This window comes from Hoplias malabaricus, chromosome 1 (assembly GCF_029633855.1).
Source record: "Hoplias malabaricus isolate fHopMal1 chromosome 1, fHopMal1.hap1, whole genome shotgun sequence".
Classification (NCBI taxonomy): Eukaryota; Metazoa; Chordata; class Actinopteri; order Characiformes; family Erythrinidae; genus Hoplias; species Hoplias malabaricus.
The window spans coordinates 85,259,443-85,283,018 of NC_089800.1; the positions used below are offsets into that span (position 1 = coordinate 85,259,443).

General features: G+C 44.0%; 1 protein-coding gene across 1 annotated transcript in view; it reads left to right on the forward strand.

Moving 5' to 3' along the window:
* Positions 1-446: 446 nt before the first annotated feature.
* Positions 447-23,576, forward strand: part of ism2a (isthmin 2a) — a 43,821-nt gene continuing 20,691 nt past the window's right edge. The window contains exons 1-3 of the mRNA XM_066675805.1: positions 447-727; positions 17,348-17,584; positions 20,116-20,401. Of these exons, the coding sequence (XP_066531902.1) occupies positions 596-727; positions 17,348-17,584; positions 20,116-20,401 (655 nt within the window). The 5' untranslated portion in view covers positions 447-595. The remainder of the gene's footprint in view (positions 728-17,347; positions 17,585-20,115; positions 20,402-23,576) is intronic.

Sequence of the window (23,576 nt, forward strand, 5' to 3'; positions counted from 1 at the left end):
CAGTTCTCCTCCCTTCACTATTTCCAACGTCACACTCACATGAACGCGCGCTCATTCATCAGGGTTTCTCTCGGGGGAAGGGGGGCGGGTGCACACCGCCCCTTTAAAACGTCACAACCAATGAGAAGGGAGAGGGGGCGGGGACAGGGAGTAAGTGTGAGTTGCTTTACGAGGGCACATGCTGAGTTGCGGGGGGGGGGGGGTAGTTTGTAGTCGTGCACGAGCGCTGGGGGGGTGGAACTGTGGGGCAAATGCTAGAAGTGCGGCAGAGTTTGTTCTCAAGGAAGGCAAGAAAGGGAGCTTCAGAGGCGTGAAGACCCCATTTACCTTCACGTGAGGCTAGAGAGCTTTTAAACAGGAGGGGGGACTTGTGCAGAGCCAATGGCATCTTATGCTGAAGGGGGCGAAGACTTTTGAGCAGCTGAAATGAGGAGAACGAAGGCTGAGCTGAAGCTTTTCTACTTGATTTGACCACTTCAGGATGGATATTATTTTTGGACAGAGTGCATTGTCCACTATCTAACATTTCTCAACCACAGAAGGTGTTTCTTCTTCTTCTTTTTATTCTTCTTTAAACTCTTACCCTTGGAGAGCTATGCGCCCTCGGAGGACACTTCTTTTGCACTGGACAGCGCTGCTGACCCTTGCTCTGTCAGTCCAGTGTTTCCCCGCCGCCCACTCGTCCAGAGCCGAGGAGGCCAAGCCCGGGAGCAGCGCCTCTATGCGGGTACGTGAGCTCCGCGCTCTCGCTGTTGTTAGGGAGCTCCACTCATGTGGACTACAATGGGAGCAGTATTTATTTATTCCTCCTGTGAGAAACAGATGTTTTGGGTCCTCATCTGAGCTGGTGCTGACTGGAGTCAGACTATTCTCAGATGTTCAGAACCTAGATTAAGCCTAAACCTAGACTAAGGAGGGTAGACATAGACTAATCCTGGACATAACTGTATTTGTAAAAAGCCTAGTCTTACTCAGAAGGATGATTCCACCCTTGAAAGTAAAACACACTCCATGATAAGGTCTAATGAGTCAGTTATTGAGCCTAGTCTTGCACTAAACTGCACTACTAATAATTAATTTGTAGTAAATGCTTAAGATTAGTCCAGGTCTGGGATACTGGCCTAGAGCCCTGTGATATTTCCCAGTTTTCCCAACCCAGAATAAGCCTAGGCCTTGATTTAATAAGACCATGGCTTACAGCCCTATGACATTTTATTTATCGTACTCTTATTCTGTCCATAACTATGCTATAACAGCTGTATATGTAGGCCCATGTCCCATATCCAGATGAAGCTTTAACCTAAGCTTAACTTTTTATAGGTGTAATACTTGGATTAAGCCTGGTCTTAGATTAAACTGCAGTGTCATAGAAATAATTCAGTTTAGACTTAGGCTTAGTCTAGGAATAAACCTATTCACACCACAGTGTATTTTAAAGCTGGGTTTTTGCCGTGTCATGTTTAAAGTTCCTAGATTAAGCCTAAGCTTAGACTAAAGAGAATTTCCTGTGGTAATTTCCAATGGTCCATTGATGCTTTCATTTGTTCAGAAATTAGCCTTAATCCATGTCTGGAAAACTGATCCAATTAGATTTATGGTGGATTATAGGATCACCTAATATCCCCTTCCCCTGGTGATTGTTTGAGCTCCTGTATTTTTATGGCTTTGCACGTTCAAGTGGCCACAAACTGGTCCAGTTTTAGGGACACCGAAACAGACCTCCTTCCTGACTGAAGCAGGTGTCTTAAACTTTGAGATGTAGCCATTTGTAAGTGGCAAGTGTGAGAGCTGCTTATTGGTTAGAGGTCAAACCTCCCCCATGTTAAACACCAGTCCCCTGATAAAGTGTGACTAATGATTGGAATGGAGTCAAAGGTTAATCAGAGATGTAGTCTATAGTAACTGTCCCAGAATGGTTCAGTTACGCTGTGTATTTACGAGGTATGAATCTGATTTGCTGTGTCTTTGGTGTCCAGTTTATTCAACTGGAGGGTTTTTACCAGGATGATATTAGGATACGACCATATATGGAAATACAACATATCCGTGTTCGGAAAAAAACAATTTTCAATTCAGTTATATATATTTTTTCCATGTAATTTGATCATTTTAAATTCTTATTTATTTTTTCAATATAAAGTATATCATCTTTCAAGGGTCCTTACTCTCAACTAAGTGGGTGTCAGTGTTGTTACGTGTTAGATTTTTTTACGTTTTTCTCCAAATTCGTTAAAAGTGGAACTTATAAACAATAGTCAAAAATACACGTGTACATTACTTACAGAATATTCAAACAGTGTGATGCAGGCCAGTCAAGAACACACACACTGTGTCTTTAACAGCTGCACTCTTTCAGTATGTATAGAAAGAGACCTGGTATTGTTTTGCTGAAAAAACCATGGACTCCCCGGGGAAAGACATGGCTACATTTGTCTCCCTAAAACCACATAATATGCCTTTATGTCCATGGCACCTTCACACATATAAAAGTCACTGATGCCATGGGCTCCTCTTACCAACCTCTTACCATGACAGAGGCTGACTTTTGCACTTTTTGCTGGTAACAATCTGGAAGGATTTATTCATATTTGGCATGGAGAAAGCAATGTCCATTTTTCTTAAAGACTCAAGACACAACGTGGACTGATCTGACCACAACACACCTTTCCACTGCTTTCTGGACCATCTGGAATGGGCTGGGGGCAAGAGAACTTGGCAGTATTTGTATGTACATTTGTCAGTAACATTTATAAATAAAGGTTCAGGAGCATTTACAAATGACACACTTGTATTTACAGCATTTTCTTGTTCCTAAAAAGGAATAATACAGCTTTAAGATCAAGAAATATCTAGTAAAGTTTAAAGGGCAGTGGCAATCTTTGCAGCACCAGCTTTATGGAGTGTTACCACAGGGAGGAAACCCATATTCACCCCAGGCAGACTTTTACTAGACACATTCTGCTAGAAACAACCAAGTTCATACACAAGCCTTCTCTATCCTCTCTATGTTTATGTCACAACAAACAGAATGTGAATGGGATGTGTTTGGATTTGTGCTGAAGTAAATAGTAAACAAAAGTTATACATAACTTGGGAAACAGGAAATATTATTATTATTATTAAACAACTCTTTTTCAAAGACGCGAAACAACAAAATTCTAACCTCTGACTAGTGCCTTAACATCTTTAGAGGGTGTTGTCGAGTAATGTTTGGTTTATTTAATGTTAATAACACGTTTATAGGGTGGCAGTGAGTAATGTTTGCTAAATATTAATTCATTTTCTGTAACCCTTATCCAGTTCAGGGTTGCGGTGGGTCCAGAGCCTACCTGGAATCATTGGGTGCAAGTCAGGAATACACCCTGGAGGGGGCGCCAGTCCTTCACAGGGCAACACACACTCACACATTCACTCACACCTACGGACACTTTTGAGTCGCCAATCCACCTACCAACGTGTGTTTTTGGACTGTGGGAGGAAACCCACACAGACACAGAGAGAACACACCACACTCCTCACAGACAGTCACCCGGAGGAAACCCACGCAGACACAGAGAGAACACACCACACTCCTCACAGACAGTCACCCGGAGCTGTATGACTGCGACACTACCTGCAGGAGACCACCTCTGTTTGCTAAATATTTAAATATTAATGTTATTTAAATATTTAGGAGGTAATAGCGAGTATTGTTTGTTTATTTGATGTTTGTTAATAACACTGTGAGAGGATTATGGTGAGTAATGCTTGTTATTTGATGTTTCTTCATAACTTTAGAGGGTGGCTTTGAGTGGTGTTTGCTAGCTGATGAATATTAATAGTACAGTGAGAGGATGATGGTGAGTGTGGTTTGTTTATTTGATGTTTGTTAATAACACCTTTAGAGGGCAGCAGTGAGCATCATGTCTGGCTACACTATGTGAAATATGAGGACGTCAGGAGCAAAGTGGAGAAAGAGTTTGTGCTGACAGGGGGCCTTTGTATAGCATTTGTGTAGCTCTTTCTCCTGTACCCTTTCAACTGGGCTAAATGTTTTTATTAATGTAACCCTTGTGGTTAACATGGGCCACTCTTTCAGGAGAGTGACAGGACCCACACACGCGTGTTCAGTAAAACCACCAAAAGTGAAAGGGAGAAAGGTACAGGGGTCCTGGAAATGTGGAGAAGTTGGTGCTGTAATAGCGAAACCAAATAATCACAGTGGCCGGTACCGCTCTTAGAACCCAGCACATGCTGGTGCCACATTTTGCAGAGGGCGCCAGATTCCTCAGCCTATTCCAAAGTTCATGTTGCTGTTCCTTACTGTTGTGTTGGATGACTGCGGGTTGGAAAGCTCTCAAATATCTAGCACCCTAATTGAGGTTAAGCTGAAACTGTAAACCATAAGCTGTGTTTCAAAGTGTACGTTGCTAGCTCTGGTACATGCTGTGTGGATGCTATATCCAGGATTTAATGTGGGAATACTAGCTTATATTTCAGTAAAACCACAAGAACACACAAGCACACACTCATCAGCTTCACTGGAGGAATGTGTTCAATGACTGGAGTATATATGACTGGATTGTATGAAATGTTTGCTTCTGCAGGCAGTCAGAACATAGAGATAAAACAGGAGCCAAGCTGAGGACTTCCAGTTTTGTGCAGAAGATAGACACCATGCTTTATTTGTGTAAATTCCTTCAGTAACTGTGTTTTTTATATTGATTTTCAATGCAATTTTTCTGAGGAGATTAGTTATAAGATCAGCCACTAGTTTAAGAAAGGATCCAATCAAAGGAAAACTGGAGCTAATGTGAATGCTAATGGGCCTCGTAACAGCGATGCACGACCTAGTAGAACACCAAAATGTACAGTGGGACATCTGTGCACAAATGGCCCAAAGATCCCAAAATAGCTGCATTACGGAGGTTTATAGTGTCGGATGAATTCGAGTTCGACTTCGATCACATTTACAAGAATAACGGTACCTCTACATTTGAGTTTAGCTTATTGCTAGGCTATCGTCATGAATAATGTTGGTTATTTAGCTAGATACTGTCATAACAGTCAGTCATAACGGTGTTTTACCGCGGCGTTGTTCAGCTGTTGTCCACCAGTGACGTCACGGTCGCGTTCAAGAATTTCCGTAGCGAGCTCGGGTTTTTCCGTCAATTTAATAAAATTAGATAGATAGATAGATAGATAGATACTTTATTGATCCCCAGGGGAAATTAAAGGTCTCAGTAGCTTACAGACTTAGACATCACGTACACGAATCACTAAACAGCAATGGACTAATAGAGTTTAAAAAAAAATTGTCAGTTTTAAAGCAAATTAAGCTGCTATTTTCATTTTAATTCATACTTATATCTGTCAGTAACTACAATAATGTGAAATATTCATGGAGGTCCATTAAGTGGTGCTTAGCCTTTAAGCCTGAGCATTGGAGATGTGGATGAATGTCCCCTGCCGATTTCATGGAGAAACACCATGCAAGTGTCCTGCAAAAATGAACCAAATGCAAATGATGCTACTTACTGAAAATATTATATTTAGTTTTCTAAAGATATGCTTTCTGTTTTTTCTTCCTGGTGCTGAAAAATGAACAACATGTACTTAAAAGCCATTTTGACTAAATGATGAACTGAACCGGGGGGGGGGGGGCTTCAGGGTGTGTTACTATTTGTATGGCTCCAGAATGATTCCTTTGGGTTCCTCAGATGAAATCTGACTTTTTGTTATTTCTGGAACTGGCTATTGTCCTTGTCAGAAGAGCATATAAATTATATGAAAGGAGAGTGGCTTACAGCTATAACTGCAAGGTTACAGGATTGTGGTGCACCATAGAAATATAATTTAATCAGCCGTATCTCCCAGCTGTAGTGAAATGATGATATGGCATAAAAGCCGCACTATTGAGGGTTTGGGAGAACTTCCTTGAGCAGCTAAAAACCTTCTCCTGCATCACAGTCGAGGTTACAACTTTTCCAGAAGTTCCCTAAAAACGTTGTGTCCTGATGTATACAGTAAGTGAATAAATGCAGTTACTGTGTGTCAACAGGAATTTCCTCTGGGAATTTGACTCCTGAGGCCTTGGGTGAAAGACGTTGAAAGATTTTGACCCTTGTCTGTTGTACCATATGAAACCAGTCAGATCTGACTCGCGTGGAACATATTCATCTGGACGTCCTTTCCTTTGGTTTCACATCCTGCACACTAAGGTGTTTTGACTACATAACAATTCTGTGAGGAATAAAGACTTCTGACACCGTGATTAATCCTCAAGCCTAAAACCCCCCTCTTTTCCCTGTGTTTTCTTAGAGAGGAATAATCAGATCCATCCATTTCAGTGAATTATGAGCAAGCTGCTCAGTTTTCCATTTTAATACATCCCATTTGGTCTCTGTCTCGACAGGAGGTTATGCTTTGTGAGGGCTTCGGAGAAATAGGCTTCTAACCGTGAATGGATGTGTGTGCCTTGTGCCCCTTCTGCAGGTCTACAGCCACTTGTTTAAAACATCTTAAATATTTACTCTACGTTAAATGCTTAAGGGATAAAACTAAGCTGAGCAAAGCCAAGGGATGTACTTGAGTGCATTGCACTAAAGCCCTTAAAGGGAACGCACCCAGTTTCTCTGCATAATTATACTGTGAGGATGTAAACAGAGTTAAACAAAATGAATTTATGTGATTTTTTTAAAATGGTGATCAGGAGGGTGGGAATAGGATCCAGGTGTCTGAAGAGTTTTAAAAAATAGTGTGCTTACAGTGTGCTTTTTAAATATACAGTGGAACCTCTACTTACGAACTTGATCCGTTCCGTGACCCAGTTCGTAAGTAGAAATGTTCGTTTCTCTAAAGTTCCCCTTTTAAAATAATGGAAAAGCAATTAATGCATTCCAGCCCCCACCCCGAAAGTCACCCTTTTTGCACTGATATATGTTTACAACACTCTCAAATTAGTAAAAGAATACATGTAGCATTACTAAAAATAAAAAAGAAATACAGTGGTAACAGTAATAAACGACTGGCTGGAGGAGTAACACAGGCACTGGCTGTATGACGGGAGGTGGGGGGGGTGGAATAATGGAGAGTAGGCGGTAAATGTGGGGAGACGAAGCGTAGATACGGTTTAACTTAGCACGAATTTTGATGTCTGCTATTTACACTAATGCTAAACTGCTAAAACTACAATGTGCTAATCTTAAAAGCTCACTCAAGTCTGGGCGCTGGGAGACTCGCCTATTGGGGTCAGTGGCCATTTCCAGCCGCCGGCTCGAAGGAGGCTCGGGTTCGTTTCTAGAGTCATGGTTCGTTGGTGGAGGCAAAAAAATATTAAAATGTCCAGTTCATATCTTGGAAAGTTCGTTAGTATAGGCGTTCGTTAGTTGAGGTTCCACTGTATCTGTTTAGAAGAGATACACAAAAAAATATGGCCACAGCAGGTATTGTAAAATTGCTGCTAAGATTTGCTAGCATTCAGCTCTGAGAGCATTATGGTGCTTTTCCACTGCATGGTACTTACATGACTTAAATATATTCAGCCTTTTTGCTTTGGTCAATCTGTTACCTAGAACCAGACACTGTTTATTAGCCTCTGATTACTTGTGGTTCCAGGTGAGTAAAGTAGGGACTAAACATGACATATAAAAGTTGTACAGTGCTGGTCAGAGAGACCTGTCAATCATGATGAAATGCAGACCGCCAGCACAATCACTTTGTTTGTAAAATACCCAGCTACAGCAGCGATCACTATTGTTTTTATTCGACTCACCCATGGCAGCCGTATAATTACACCGTTCTTTTTTGAAGAGGTTCAAACGCTGCGCCCAAGAAAGACTCCTGCAAGAGCTAGACAGTGCAACATGGAATGAAGAAACTCTACTGATCTGTACAACAACAACTTGGAATACACAATGCGTAAATCATGCTTAAACTTACCTCCACCATTGTTGTGGTTTTCCAAAGCTTGTGATTCCGGTTAGAGACATCATTGGCTACATTTTGCGGGGAGCCACCGTAGTAGAAAGCCAGCCCATATCAGTGACTATAACAGTGTGTAGAGCCGTGCCGAGCCAATAGAGTGGAGTCGGCAGCATGCGGTGGAAAAGCGACGTTAGTATGGTCAGGTATTAAATTTGGAAGATTAGATGTGGATGACAAAATCCAAAGGTGCTCAACTGAACTCCATCCACAGCTCATTACCTAGGGGTTTATGCCCCTTTAACCCATGCTTGGCATCGACCATGGTGACCATAGGCTCATGTCCAGCTGCTCCAGCGTCTCCAGCTTGGGTTGCACCTTAGTGTAGCTGGATTAAGTGGAGTCACTCTGACACCTGGTTCCTATCACCACTGCTGTAAAGCACCACTTCACATCAAAACATTCTGAGATCTTAGAAGCGGAGTTAGACTCTGGAGTTTCCCTGTAAGAGCACTGTGTTTTTTGTGGCTGTCAAAAATGGAAGTGATTAAATACTTAAGGTCTGAAACTCAGCGAAAAGGTTTTACTTAAGTATTTCCCTGAAGTGATTTTATGCAGATCACTTAAGGCAAAGGAATGTTTAATGTTTTTATGTAAGTGCCCAATGGGCTGTGATCTGGTTTCTCAGTGCTGGAGCTGGAGGTTTCATCATGCTAAGTCCAGCGGAACCCAACACATGGTCTGGCCGCATGTTTTAATGCTGTTTTGTTTGGCAAATTGCTGCTGTGTTTGTTCTCTCGGGGCCCCTGCTCCTGAGCTCTCAGAGGAGAAAGCACAATGAGTGTTTGTGAGACGCATGGTACACTGATGCTATCGGGACATGCCGAGTAAATCAGATTGTAACATGGTGGTATGCAGTTTCTGGAGAAAAGAGAAAGAGGGAAAAGAGAGGGAGAGAGACAGAGATAAACATACGGATGGTGTTTGTGATGAGCTTTGGACAGTCATCCATCCCTGCAGTGACACTGAGATGAGGCATAGCTGTGCAACTCTTTGCTTTTCTCTTGGCCACTCCTCCTTCACTTTCCCCTCCCCTCACGTGAATGGTCATGAATTCCAGCTCTAGGTACTTTGTATTAGAGGCACACCACAGGAACGTCCTCTCTGTAGTTTGTTTTCCATTATTAACTTGTATTACTCACATAAACACAACGCCGTTCTCTCTTCCTCCCCAGCCAAACTCAGGGGCCCAGTCATTTCTACTGATGTGGAGGAAGAGACTGATCCAAAGGGTGCTACGTTGAGCACGCAGCTTATCTTGGCTCGGCTTTTTCTCCGAGGTTTGATTATTGCATGACTGAGGTAGAAGGTATGAGCGATCCCTGGAAGGCTTTCTCCAGATCCTCATTTCTCCCACTGTAGAGCTAATGCCCACACGTCACGTTTACACACACCTGTAAATGACTGCAACTCATAGCTTTCCAGTGACTGGACACTTTCAGGGAAATCTCATTTACTCAGACAGCTGAGACACCACCTAACCAGAGCTTCCTTAGACCACTCTTAGAGTCCTTAGACCTCAAGAAAATGAAACACTTGACCCTGATTTCGCTCCCGTTTTGATTCACGGTTGTTCTGGGATATCAAACGCCAGACCTCCAGATGGGATGTTCATCATTCATTTTAAATACACTCTAAAAAGAGATTTTTGACATAATGCCAAGGAAGTACTACTTTTAGTTCAATAAAGAATCTTTTATCTAACTTTACACTGTATTTATGGCAGTGTTTTTTTGTTATTTACAAATATATATCACATTTACAGTACAATACAATTAGAGAACTGTACTGTTCAGGTGCCTAAAATCACTTTTGAGTCGCCAATCCACCTACCAACGTGTGTTTTTGGACTGTGGGAGGAAACCGAAGCACCCGGAGGAAACCCACGCGGACACAGGGAGAACACACCACACTCCTCACAGACAGTCACCCGGAAGAAACCCACGCAGACACAGAGAGAACACACCACACTCCTCACAGACAGTCACCCGGAGGAAACCCACGTAGACACAGGGAGAACACACCACACTCCTCACAGACAGTCACCCGGAGGAAACCCTCGCGGACACGGGGAGAACACACCACACTCCTCACAGACAGTCACCCGGAGGAAACCCTCGCGGACACGGGGAGAACACACCACACTCCTCACAGACAGTCACCCGGAGGAAACCCACGCAGACACAGGGAGAACACACCAACTCCTTACAGACAGTCACCCGGAGGAAACCCACGCGGACACGGGGAGAACACACCACACTCCTCACAGACAGTCACCCGGAGGAAACCCACGCAGACACAGGGAGAACACACCAACTCCTTACAGACAGTCACCCGGAGGAAACCCACGCAGACACAGGGAGAACACACCAACTCCTTACAGACAGTCACCCGGAGGAAACCCACGCGGACACAGGGAGAACACACCACACTCCTCACAGACAGTCACCCGGAAGAAACCCACGCAGACACAGAGAGAACACACCACACTCCTCACAGACAGTCACCCGGAGGAAACCCACGCAGACACAGGGAGAACACACCACACTCCTCACAGACAGTCACCCGGAGGAAACCCTCGCGGACACGGGGAGAACACACCACACTCCTCACAGACAGTCACCCGGAGGAAACCCTCGCGGACACGGGGAGAACACACCACACTCCTCACAGACAGTCACCCAGAGGAAACCCACGCAGACACAGGGAGAACACACCAACTCCTTACAGACAGTCACCCGGAGGAAACCCACACGGACACGGGGAGAACACACCACACTCCTCACAGACAGTCACCCGGAGGAAACCCACGCAGACACAGGGAGAACACACCAACTCCTTACAGACAGTCACCCGGAGGAAACCCACGCAGACACAGGGAGAACACACCAACTCCTTACAGACAGTCACCCGGAGGAAACCCACGCAGACACAGGGAGAACACACCAACTCCTTACAGACAGTCACCCGGAGGAAACCCACGCAGACACAGGGAGAACACACCATACTCCTCACAGACAGTCACCCGGAGCGGGAATCGAACCCACAACCTGGAGCTGTGTGACTGCGACACCTACCTGCTGCCATATTTTTACAGCATTAGCATATTAATTTAGCATGATCTGCCAAAGTCTGTAAACACAGGATAAAAACGAGTCATTCCGATTTTTTTTGCTACATCTTATGTAAAATTCAGAAACTTTAAAATGGTCCCACCTCCTCATCAAACACAGCACTGGACGCTAGAGGGGGGCGATACCGGGAATTTTGGTATCGATACCAAGTAAATACAGGGCCAGTATCACCGATATCGATACCGATACCACTTCGCCACGTGCCGGTGCAGAAGAAAAAGACAGGGGGTGGGGGGGTGTCACTTCGCTGAGTCACACACACTTTAGCGGGAGAGAAAAAAACCTTGAGTATCGATCTTTTTACACGAGTATTGATCAATACCAATACTAGCGGTGGTATCGATATTATCAATATTTGGTTGAACATAGTAAAACAAATGCAATGTTCGCTGAGAAACAGAAAACAGAAAACGAGAGTGGAGAAGAAAGAGAACTGAGCTTAAACAGCTAAAAAACAGAGCTTCTGCTCCTCACTCCTCACTGCTGGGCCCTTGCGCTGAACTGAGCTGTGGCTCATTCTCATTTAAGGGACCAGGCGCTGAAACCAGCCGTTCCGAACAGGGCTCTGTAGGCAGGGGGAGAGTGCTGCTAAAGTCTTTGATCCTTGTGTGGTGTATTGACCAAAGCATGAAACAAACATTTCATTAAGACCCAGGGAAGTTTGTTTACTTGTGGGAGAGGGATAGAATGTTTTAAGATAGAAGATAAAGATTTTAATGTAAATATAAATGGTGACTGTTTTACATTACACCATACCAAGGTTATAAGTGGACAAATATCAAAATATATGACATGTGTGAGTGTGAAGAACCTTTATTTTTAACTTTTACATTACATCATGCAAAAACTGCACCGTTCCCGACTCGCTGTGAGGTCAATAGTTGTTCTGAAGAACACAGAAGGTGCCTCCTTCTCTTCCCGGGAGATGGTGAAATTCAATAGAGCGGCAGGGTGAGCTTTATCGTCTGGAGCAGGGGACATCTGCTTTGCGTGTGGGAGAGACAGAGTCAGAGAAGTGAGACAAGGCAGGCTACACATGATCAGTGGAGGAAAGCTTTGATCAGGCAGCCCCTCACCCCTTGGCCCCCCTTTACTTCTGCTGTTCTGCCAAAAAGACGAGAGGGACAATCAAATCAGGTCTCCAGATGTGCACAAGGAAGAACAGGAGCAGCACAGATGTGGCTGCAGTGGACAGTGCTAAAGTGGCCCTTTAAATCCACAGGGTGACCTGTTGTGATGGAGAGTTGTTGGTAGGTTCCCGTATGCGTTGTAGAGCCCTAAAAGGAAAATATGAATTTAACCAAATGTCGTGGTCCATACATTTCATAACTAATGTTGACACTGTTCATTTATTGATGAATAATGAACGCTTATTATCCAGAGCTTATAATAAAGCACGTTTGCAGGATGTTAACAAAATCAGACACTTCAGAAGGAATCGATAAAGCTTGAGGATTGACCTTGTCATTATCGGTGTGTATGTGGCTCTGGGTCTCTGGTTGATCCTGTTGTATGGCAGCTCTTTGATGTCTTTGGTGGCTTATAGACAGGGCCTCCGCAATCCTTTGAAGTTTAGAGGAAATCAGGATGTAGAGGCCTGGCTTGACTGGGTCTCATCTGGTGCTGTTAAAGCATGCATGCAGCTCGTAATGACAGTTAGGCTAAAGACGCTTTCTAGGGCCCGACTCTTACATCGGTCTGCCAGTAGAATCGACGGGTTTTGGAGCTGCATGAACTTATTAGTGGTCTACGGTTCAACGTTGACATTGTTCTGCAATATATATTAGAAGGTTCTACACTGTAGAAACTTCTCTATGTAACTTTTGTAGTAGGGTAGGGAACCACCTCACCCTCCCCCAGTTCCCCATTGATTTCAGTACATTTCTGTAAAAATGAATTACACTAGAGGGAGCCCCAGGGAAAATAAAATTTTTTCCTAGTGTTCCTTTAAAGAAAAAGCACTTGTTTTGTGCAGTGCCTCATTAATCTAAGGATCTGTAGGTCTTCTTACGAACACACACACTGAAACACAACAACCAATCAGTTGTTCAGCTCTGAAAACCTGGGATAAATCTACTGATCGTGTCCCGTGTCTGACGTAGATATTAGGCACCGCAGGGCTGTCCTCGCTCTAATTACAGCACTGAACCTGTGTTTATATGAGAGCACAAATACCAGATTAAACAGAGCAAAACAAACAAAGCCTACACCGAAACATAAGTACTGATTCAATATGGTGAAATAGAGAAGAGAGAGGAAAGATAACCTTGTGAAATTGGCTAAAAACCAGCATCCTCACCCCTCACCCCTGATCGCCTCACGTATGGCTTCAGTCTGAATTCTACTGTTCTGAACAGAGGGTAAGAAAAGCGCTGTTCACTTTAACGTGAACAGAAGTGGTTAAATATATTATTACCCTGAATACCCAGTCATGAACACAATATCATGACTCAACTCATGACTCAAGTCGAACAACAGCAGACTGCATTATTACACTCTTAGTCAATGATATTTGACAATTCACACTTGACAAGTGATGACCACATAGGTCTGTGCACTGGTTGCCAAAGGGTTTGGTTTCAGGACACGATACACAGTGTAAAAATGCAGTACTGGTATTTGAGCGTATGGCAGCAGCGGGACCGGATCAAAACCAGCAGGAGCCACAGGGCATTACAAAAGGTTTCCATTAGATTTGCTGATCCATGCGTGAATAGAAAATAAAACAAGGCTGTATTTTACCAATGGTTTTGGCTGTGTTTTAGCCAATCAGATTTTAGCTTTGTTAGACAATACACTCGTATTGTATAACGTTCCCTAACCCAACACTGAGTTGTATTTCATTCATTCATTCATTATCTGTAACCCTTTTTATCTGTCCAGAGCCTACCTGGAATCATTGGGCGCAAGGCGGGAATACACCCTGGAGGGGGCGCCAGTCCTTCACAGAGCAACACAGACACACACACATTCACTCACACGCTCACACCTACTGACACTTTTGAGTCGCCAATCCACCTACCAACGTGTGTTTTTGGACTGTGGGAGGAAACCCATGCAGACACTGGGAGAACACACCACACTCCTTACAGACAGTCACGGAGGAAACCCACGCAGACACAGGGAGAACACACCACACTCCTTACAGACAGTCACGGAGGAAACCCACGCAGACACAGGGAGAACACACCAACTCCTCACAGACAGTCACCCGGAGGAAACCCACGCAGACACAGGGAGAACACACCACACTCCTCACAGACAGTCACCCGGAGGAAACCCACGCAGACACAGGGAGAACACACCAACTCCTCACAGACAGTCACCCGGAGGAAACCCACGCAGACACAGGGAGAACACACCACACTCCTCACAGACAGTCACCCGGAGGAAACCCACGCAGACACAGGGAGAACACACCACACACCTTACAGACAGTCACCCGGAGGAAACCCACGCAGACACAGGGAGAACACACCAACTCCTCACAGTCACCCGGAGGAAACCCACGCAGACACAGGGAGAACACACCAACTCCTCACAGTCACCCGGAGGAAACCCACGCAGACACAGGGAGAACACAAAAACTCCTCACAGACAGTCACCCGGAGGAAACCCACGCAGACACAGGGAAACACACCACACTCCTCTGTTTGACTGCGACACCTACCTGCTGCACCACGTGCCGCCGAGTTGTATTTCCTTATTTATTACAAAACAATAATGAAATCAATTTATTTAGTTAGTTGTATTGAAGGTCTGGCTTATATTGAAGGTCATTATCGTACATGACCCTGTTGCAGAAGATGAAGTGAGTGTGTGAATTATAGTGAAAGGCCACTGTAACACCCTGTGGGAGGGAATGAGGATTGCAGAAACAGAAGTGGGGACCCGGGAGTTATATCTCAGAAAATATCATAATGACATCTGAGCTTTATTCGTTCTTTCCCAGCTCTGCAAAGCTGTGTCATCTCTGAGCGTCTGGGCTCCTCTGTCTTAGGTCTCTCTGACAGCCTGCTGAGGAAAAGCAGACATATTAGTAAGAGGGGGAAGCAACTAAACACAGGTGAATGCCATTGCCGATCAGTCTGCTGAACCGACTCCCCACCCCACAGACGCCCCCCCACTGCTACAGCCACCTGTTCATATTTAAGTAGTGTGATAAAAATAAGGAGAGGACCAAAATGGGTCCAGAAACTTGTTTAGCTCCTTAAAAGTGGTATAAAATGCTGGTGACATTATTCGAGAGTCCCGAAGAGTCTGTGCTCATCAGATCATGATGACATGCTCAGGCGAAGCATAAAATTAGCTTCATAAATACAACCATTGTTCAGCAGTGTATTAAAATTATTAGAACATTTGCAAAGCACGCTGGATCTTTATGAGATTACCCAGAGGGTGAAGAATCTCTGGATCATCAGTAAAGAACTTCATGGATCCAAATTGGTGAGACAGGAGCTGCCTGAGTGGTCACTGCTGGTGATCCAGAGCAGATGAGTTCATGGCTCTTCAAGAGAAAGAGAGAGAGAGAGAGAGAGCTGTTATGGATACGGGACAACAGGAGGCCACTCTTGAAGCCAGACTTCACGTCTCCATATTAAAGTAAACCAGATGAAAGAGATACATATCCCTTAATGTGTAATAATTTACCTGCATGCACCATCCTGGGCCTTTCTCCAGGAATTTAAGGCACTTCTCCATCAGTTCGACCCAGCATCGCACTTAATGTCAACCAGCTGTCAGGAGACGGAGGAGCGTCTGGCTGAGGGCGAAGGAGACAGTGTTGTTCGTGCCTGTGATGTTATTCCGCTCACTTTGTTTTGTTTGGTTGCTAACAGGAACCCTGTGGAGCACGGGGGTTTTGTGTTTGATAAGTAACTTATGTAGGATGCAGGCCTAAGAACAACAGCTCTACCTTTGATCAGATAGTTCTGCAATGTCAAATGGGTTGTGCAATAGATTCACTCAGGATAATAAGAGTAGAGCTGAATGTAAACTTTGCTGTAAACCACTGTGAGCTTCACCAATTAACATCTCCTTGTATAACGTCGGTCTAAAGGTCTTTCAGTCCATCTGAGACCATGGAACGGACGTTATCCCAAGCCATGCAGTGCAAAGATTATTGACATAATTCCCTTAATCCCTCTGCGAAATCCACCTGATATGCTGTCATGTGGTAGACATTTCACTCCAGATGGGTTTATCTGAAACCCAGACCGTTTTTTCGTAAGGGTGCAGGGTCACAGCTGTATACATTTGATATGGTGTTAGACTATGACTGATCTTCTAACCTTCTTCACATGCATGGTATAACTGCTGTAGGAAACGTTTTCTCCATTTTTTGTGCTTTAAAAGCCTTTATAGATGAGTAATCTGACCCTCAGAAGCTGTCGTTAAATCATATTCCTCTGATGGAACGAAAGGCCGTCAGAACCAATTAAACTCAGTGTAAGTTTTATTGTATGGTGCTATTTACAGTAAACATTGGCACAAGGCCGCTTTCCACAGATTCAGGCCCAGACCGCTAGCCAAGGGCAGCACTGATTTGAGACGAGTCAATACTCAAAGGATTGTGATGAAATATGCTGAAGTAATTTTAACTAGCATATGCATCCATTAAGATGTACACCGCTAATGTACCAGTGGTAACGGAGACTCTCAGAGATGGGCTTTAGGTTTCAGCTATGCATTGTTAGTAACTTGCAGTGTCAGTATGGGTTTTCTAACAGTATTTTATTGTTAAGCCAATGCTAATGCAGTGCATTCAGCTCCTGAATAAACTGGAACTAACGGGAGAGCTATCTGATGAAAAATTGCTGTAAATCACAGTATTTACAGTAAACAATTGTATTACTCAATTACAGTAATATGCTGTAAATTTGAAATACAGTAGTGTTCCTGTAAAAATACGGTAAGTGGCTGGGAACTCTGCTGCCAGTATTTTACTGTAAATCACAGTATTTACAGTAAATTATTGTATTATTCAATTACAGTAATATGCTGTAAATTTGAAATACAGTAGAGTTCCTGTAAAAATACGGTAAATGCCTGGGAACTCTGCTGCCAGTATTTTACTGTAAAATTGCAATAAATTTTTTACAGTGTATCTAAAGGGATACCCCAGTGAAAAAACTCTCACTTTGACACTTTCGTTTTTAAGCAAAGCTTAAAGACGTAAAAAATATATATATATATATATTGTGATGCATTTTGTTTATTGATAAGTCAATGAACATCGTGTGTTTCCTCAGACTGGAGTCCAGGCCGAATCTGTGAATGCGAGGCGGACTTTGGCAGAGATCCAGCAGCAGAATCAACTGAGGAGTCGCTCACCTCCACGTCGCCACAGGAGGAGATGGTCTCAGCTTCGTTCAGAGGGAGTCCTGCCCAAACCTGTACCCAAAGAAGAAGAGCCGTTTATCCTAGACCTGAAAAACTTTCCTGACCTTGCCAATGCTGACCTGGGCTCCCAGAATCCCAACATTCAGGTACGACTTCAGGTTCAAATGTTATTGGCAACAGCGAGAAACCGAGTCTCAAATGGAGAAACCCTTTGGGTTGGAACTCTCTAAGAGAAGTAGGAAACAACTCCTATATCTTGTGAAGGAAATATTGAATGGAATCAAGACTAAAAAGTAAAAGTGATGTAACACCATGAGGAAAAACCACAGCTTTGAGCCAAAAAATTAAAAAAATTCTAAGTAGAACCAAAACTGGAGTCTGCCTATTATATCAGGACCAACTCTCAGTGTAACCCAGACTCAAAAGGCTAACTCAACCTGGATAACCCAAATGAGATCTATGACAAAAGAAACAAGAGTAGATCTGTGAGGCAAAGCAATGGGAAATGTTAGAAGACTGCTAAAGAAAATGACCAGGCCTAGACGTCACGTTTTGTAGCAACGTAGTATTGCTTGGCTCACCTTGTACTGTCATAACTTAAAGTGTGTTCTGCTCCTTTTACTGTACACAAATACTGTTTAAATAAGCATGGGGACTGTTTACTGGACAGCTAAAACTATGAAAAGCAAGAGTAATTGCACTAGATCAATCATTTTGCAGCTTGGGCTTCAGGGTCTTTCTTTGTAGTTGGTGTGTGTATCTTGGCTTTGGTTCCTGTCTAAACACCACTGTTGACATTGAGAGGCATATATGTTATACCAAATATGTATAGCTGTGTGACAATGCCCAGTCCTGTAGAATTTCCCACCTCTCTGAGCACTAAATCAACTGGTAGTAAGCTGTAGAAGCTGATTAATTTTACTTGGCAAGGCTTTACGTTGGATGTAATTAACCTATGCACTCATTGTTTCATACTGTTATTGCAAAGTGTGCCGCTATGATTGCAGAAGGGAGTGGGATTTCTGTGCGCTTATTGGCTGTGTCACAGCTGTTCTTAAGCAAAGAGGCCTCTTGAATTACCCCCAGGCCGAGCCTATACGCCAAAGGAGCAAACCTCTCCAGAGTTAGTAACAGAGGGAATAAAAACAAGAATATCTGTGTGAGGTGAAAGGTCAGCGTATTATATTAACAGCCTCTTTTTAATGTTTACACCGAGAGCTGATCCCTGTCTTTTTCATTCAAGCGAGGGAAAGAAGGATGGCATTTATTTTTAGTACTCATATGAAGTTTATGTGTTCATGAGGGCTTGAAAGGAAATGAAGTTAGACTTCTGGGAAAAGAATACACCAGAGAGCCCTGCTGTCCAAATTTACTTTTATAACGGGGGAAAAAGCTGAAGTCGTCCAAATGGGAACAGTCCATCCTCCGAACGTACCAGACAAAGCTGTTTTATTTCTTTATGTGTCTTTCCTATATGTCATGAAGCGTGGGTGGATTTATGTCCCTTTTTTATCATATTGCATACGTAGAATAATGTTATGAGAGTTTTCAAGGACAGGGGAGTTGAGAATGTGATAGATAGCGCTTTTCACTTGCCATCCAAATGGAATGGCTTACTCTTGACTTACTCTCCTGAGTCGTAAGGGTAGAACAACGCAATTTAAGTTGAACCAAAGCCAAACGTAATGCAGTTCAGCTCCCTCAGATATCCCCAAGGATCCAAAGGGAACTTGGCTGAAAGATGCTTCAGATGTGCTGTAATTTTCTCCCGTTCATTTTTTTTAGCAGCAGCACCGTTTATTTTGCTGATTACCTCCCTTGATGGATGTCTTAAGCAGGAACTGTGTGATCTCAGAAGATTTAAAAGCACCGTTGACCTGTGATGTTCATCAGACGCACTGTGGTGTAGATCCTGGCCGAACATCAGATCTTCGGCTCGATGCTTTGCTCACACCGTCTGGAAGTCCAGGGCAGAGGAGGACAAGGAGGACTGATGTAATCGGTGTGACTACAGTAGCTTAATCACCCTGCTAAAAAGCACAGCGTCTTTATAAACAGCTGCTACAGCCATCAGATTGTTACGTAGGGAGGAATATAAACAGCCAGCCCTTTGTCTAGGCCTGCTGAGGGGATGGCTGGAACTTCTCTATCACTCTGCAGATACTGCAAGTCGGGGCACGCTGAACATAAACCTGTCACCATGAAAACATCCTCTGGAGGGGACAGTGAAAGGGCCTTTTCATGTTTTATGTTATGAGCTGTGCGTGGATTATTTTGACAGTTGGCATCATTGAGAAATACTGGGGTAATATACTCAACATACAGGGTCCTTGACTGTTCTTTGAGAAAAGAATAATATCCACAGCCAAACCCTTGATTTTCTAGGTGAACGCTGAGGTTGTAGACATTTTTAAGAGACTCATTTCAGACAACTTTAACAGTCAGTATCTTTAAAAGCACTGCTAGGGCATTCATTTATAAAGCACTCAGCCTAGAGTGTCCACAGCCATTCCATATCCATCCCCACTTCTGATTTTCTCAGAGACCGGTGAGGTGGTGGACATCTTTAAAGAATGACCTCTGGTCAGTTTTGATGGTCACCATCCCCTGAAAATGAAGCTTAAAACTCACTCAACTTACTGATCTCAAAAGTCACTCCTTGAATGTCCTCCTCCAGGTCACCATTGAGGTTGTAGATGACCCCCAGATGGAGGTTGAGATGGATCTGGCTAAAGAGGGCAGGAATGACTGGTCCTTGAGTTCAGAACAATTGCTGGACCAGAAAAAGCTCTTCTGGCCCCTGTTCTGGGAGTACCACGACTCCAGTGAGGAGAGTCCAGGCCAGGGCAGTCTAGAGGAAAATGGAGAGGATCTCAGTAATGACGGAGAAGACACTTTTCTCAGTGGAGTCGGAGTGGACTGGGACCGGCGCTGGAAAGGCTGGGACTCTATGGAGAATTATGGTAAGAAATCAGCTTTACTGTAATACCTTTAGATGGTGGTTTTGGAAATCAGCCATGTGTGAAATCAAGTTGGAGGTTTTAAAGGTGAGAAAATGTATTGTCTTTGGCTTAAGGTAAATCTTTTGTCTGGTAATTTGTTCTTTCCTTTATTTGGCACTCCTTGCCTTGCCAGAAACAAAACATGTTTAGTTTCACCAGTCTCTGCAGGCCTTTCTCTGGCATTACATCACATGCTATGTTGAAATAGAACATGCACTGAAAGAAATAGCACCTTGGAGCACATATATCATTTGCGTAAAATAAATACTTGTATATGGAGTCACTTCAACCACCACCAATGTGCAGCACCTACTTGCATGAGACTACACAGGAGGCTAGAGGGAATCATTAAGCCAGAATATATGAAGATGGGGATAACTGGAAGACCAGAACTGGCCACAGTAGTAGATTTCAATGAAAATGGGCATCCCAACTCTTTTTATCAAAGGATGGCACCATTTGTTCAGTGCAGTGTTCCGCCACTGCTTTCATGAATTGGAATCTACACAAGGAGACAACAGGAGAGTGCCCCTTGCAGGCCCCACCAACACCACTTCCAAGCTTTTTCATTCTCTTTCAGTTACTGACCAGGCACAAACCTGCTTAGCTTCAGTGGATCTGCGTGTTCAGTTATTCACATGCAAATTACTGCTGCAGCCTTGAAATCAAGTGAATTTAAGGCATTATATTTGTCACTGAAGACACAGTACGCCTGGGTATTTTTAAAATATCAATACTGATATTCATAGTCATGAGTGTGGCATAAATTCAGTCAAAAGGTGTTTGATTCTGGGATATTCACCTGATGTTAAAACATGTTTTAAAAATTTTGTCAGCAGTCTAGATGTAACAAGCATGTCTATTGATTACAGATACTAAGATTGACTGCATTGATTAAATGCAGTGGTTAAATTCAGTATTGAATTGTGATTTTTATTTGTTGTTGTCTGTGAGGAGTGTGGTGTGTTCTCCCTGTGTCCGCGTGGGTTTCCTCCGGGTGACTGTCTGTGAGGAGTGTGGTGTGTTCTCCGTGTCCACGTGGGTTTCCTCCGGGTGACTGTCTGTGAGAAGTGTGGTGTGTTCTCCCTGTGTCTGCGTGGGTTTCCTCTGGGTGACTGTCTGTGAGGAGTGAGGAGTGTTCTTTCTGTGTCCGCGTGGGTTTCCTCTGGGTGACTGTCTGTGAGAAGTGTGGTGTGTTTTCTTCCTGTGTCTGCGTGGGTTTCCTCCGGGTGACTGTCTGTGAGGAGTGTGGTGTGTTCTCCCTGTGTGTGCATGGGTTTCCTCCAAGTGACTGTCTGTGAGGAGTGTGGCGTGTTCTCCCTGTGTGTGCATGGGTTTTCTCCGGGTGACACTCTGTGAGGAGTGTGGTGTGTTCTCTCTGTGTCTGCGTGGCTTTCCTCTGGGTGACTGTCTGTGAGGAGTGAGGAGTGTTCTCTCTGTGTCCACGTGGGTTTCCTCCGGGTGACTGTCTGTGAGGAGTGTGGTGTGTTCTCCCTGTGTCCGCGTGGGTTTCCTCTGGGTGACTCTCTGTGAGGAGTGAGGAGTGTTCTTTCTGTGTCCGCGTGGGTTTCCTCTGGGTGACTGTCTGTGAGAAGTGTGGTGTGTTTTCTTCCTGTGTCTGCGTGGGTTTCCTCCGGGTGACTGTCTGTGAGGAGTGTGGTGTGTTCTCCCTGTGTGTGCATGGGTTTCCTCCAAGTGACTGTCTGTGAGGAGTGTGGCGTGTTCTCCCTGTGTGTGCATGGGTTTTCTCCGGGTGACACTCTGTGAGGAGTGTGGTGTGTTCTCTCTGTGTCTGCGTGGCTTTCCTCTGGGTGACTGTCTGTGAGGAGTGAGGAGTGTTCTCTCTGTGTCCACGTGGGTTTCCTCCGGGTGACTGTCTGTGAGGAGTGTGGTGTGTTCTCCCTGTGTCCGCGTGGGTTTCCTCTGGGTGACTGTCTGTGAGGAGTGTGGTGTGTTCTCCCTGTGTCTGCGTGGGTTTCCTTCAGGTGCTTCGGTTTCCTCCCACAGTCCAAAAACACACGTTGGTAGGTGGATTGACGACTCAAAAGTGTCCGTAGGTGTGAGTGTGTGAGTGAATGTGTGTGTGTGTCTGTGTTGCCCTGTGAAGGACTGGCGCCCCCTCCAGGGTGTGTTCCCGCCTTGCGCCCAATGATTCCAGGTAGGCTCTGGACCCACCGCGACCCTGAACTGGATAAGCGCTTACAGATAATGAATGAATGAATGAATTTGTTGTTGTTGTTTGTAGCTTCTTTAAAATAATTCAGTGAGAACCTTTGAAACCCAACTCTACTAATAAAGGTCCCATCTATGATACAGTCGGTCAGAGGGGGTGCAATGATATCATAAGCTCTTCTGTTTATACAAGATAATAGGAAACACACAAAACTCTGATATAACAGCTGAGGGTTTACACTTGGAGCAAGCTCTCAGTCATTTCTCAGACAGGAAAGCAACAGCCCAGTGTGGCAATAGGAAGCTTGACCTTTGGGCCTTCTCCTCACTATCAGAAATAGCAGGCGTTTATGTTTGCACTTCTGAAGCTGGAGCTTGTATGCATTGAGCTTGCTCCGAAAAGTGTTTTTGTTAAGCCAATTTCCTCCCCTAGATTCAAGCAACCAACGTAGGCCCCAGCCTCCTCTGTAGTCCTGACATGATTTATGATTTGAGGTTGCACTCAAGAACCACTATATAAACATGCCATTGCTGTCGCCAGTCTCTCAGACTTTCTTCTGATGCCTATCAGTAGCAAATAGAAAATAGAATCTAAATGTGGTGTGTTCTGATATATTTTGCTGGCATTATATATGTTGTTAGCGGTGCCACGCTTCAAAATCTCTATCCTTCATTGTCCCAAGACACTCACGACACATACATATACTCAATTTGCATTTTGGAATACAATGCTATGTGATTGTACTGTATCTACATCTTCAAGCAACAATTTGAAAGCATTTGTTCAGTATGAGGCCAGATTATTGGAGGCTCAGTCTGGCCTACATTACTAACAGCATCAGAGCTTTTGTGCATTCTTTGAAGTTGAGATGATTGCTGGGAAACAGCCACATTTAGAAGCTCTGTCGCTCACTAATAGCAGTGTTTCCAGATATATTGCTAACATTAATTAAGATGGTAATGG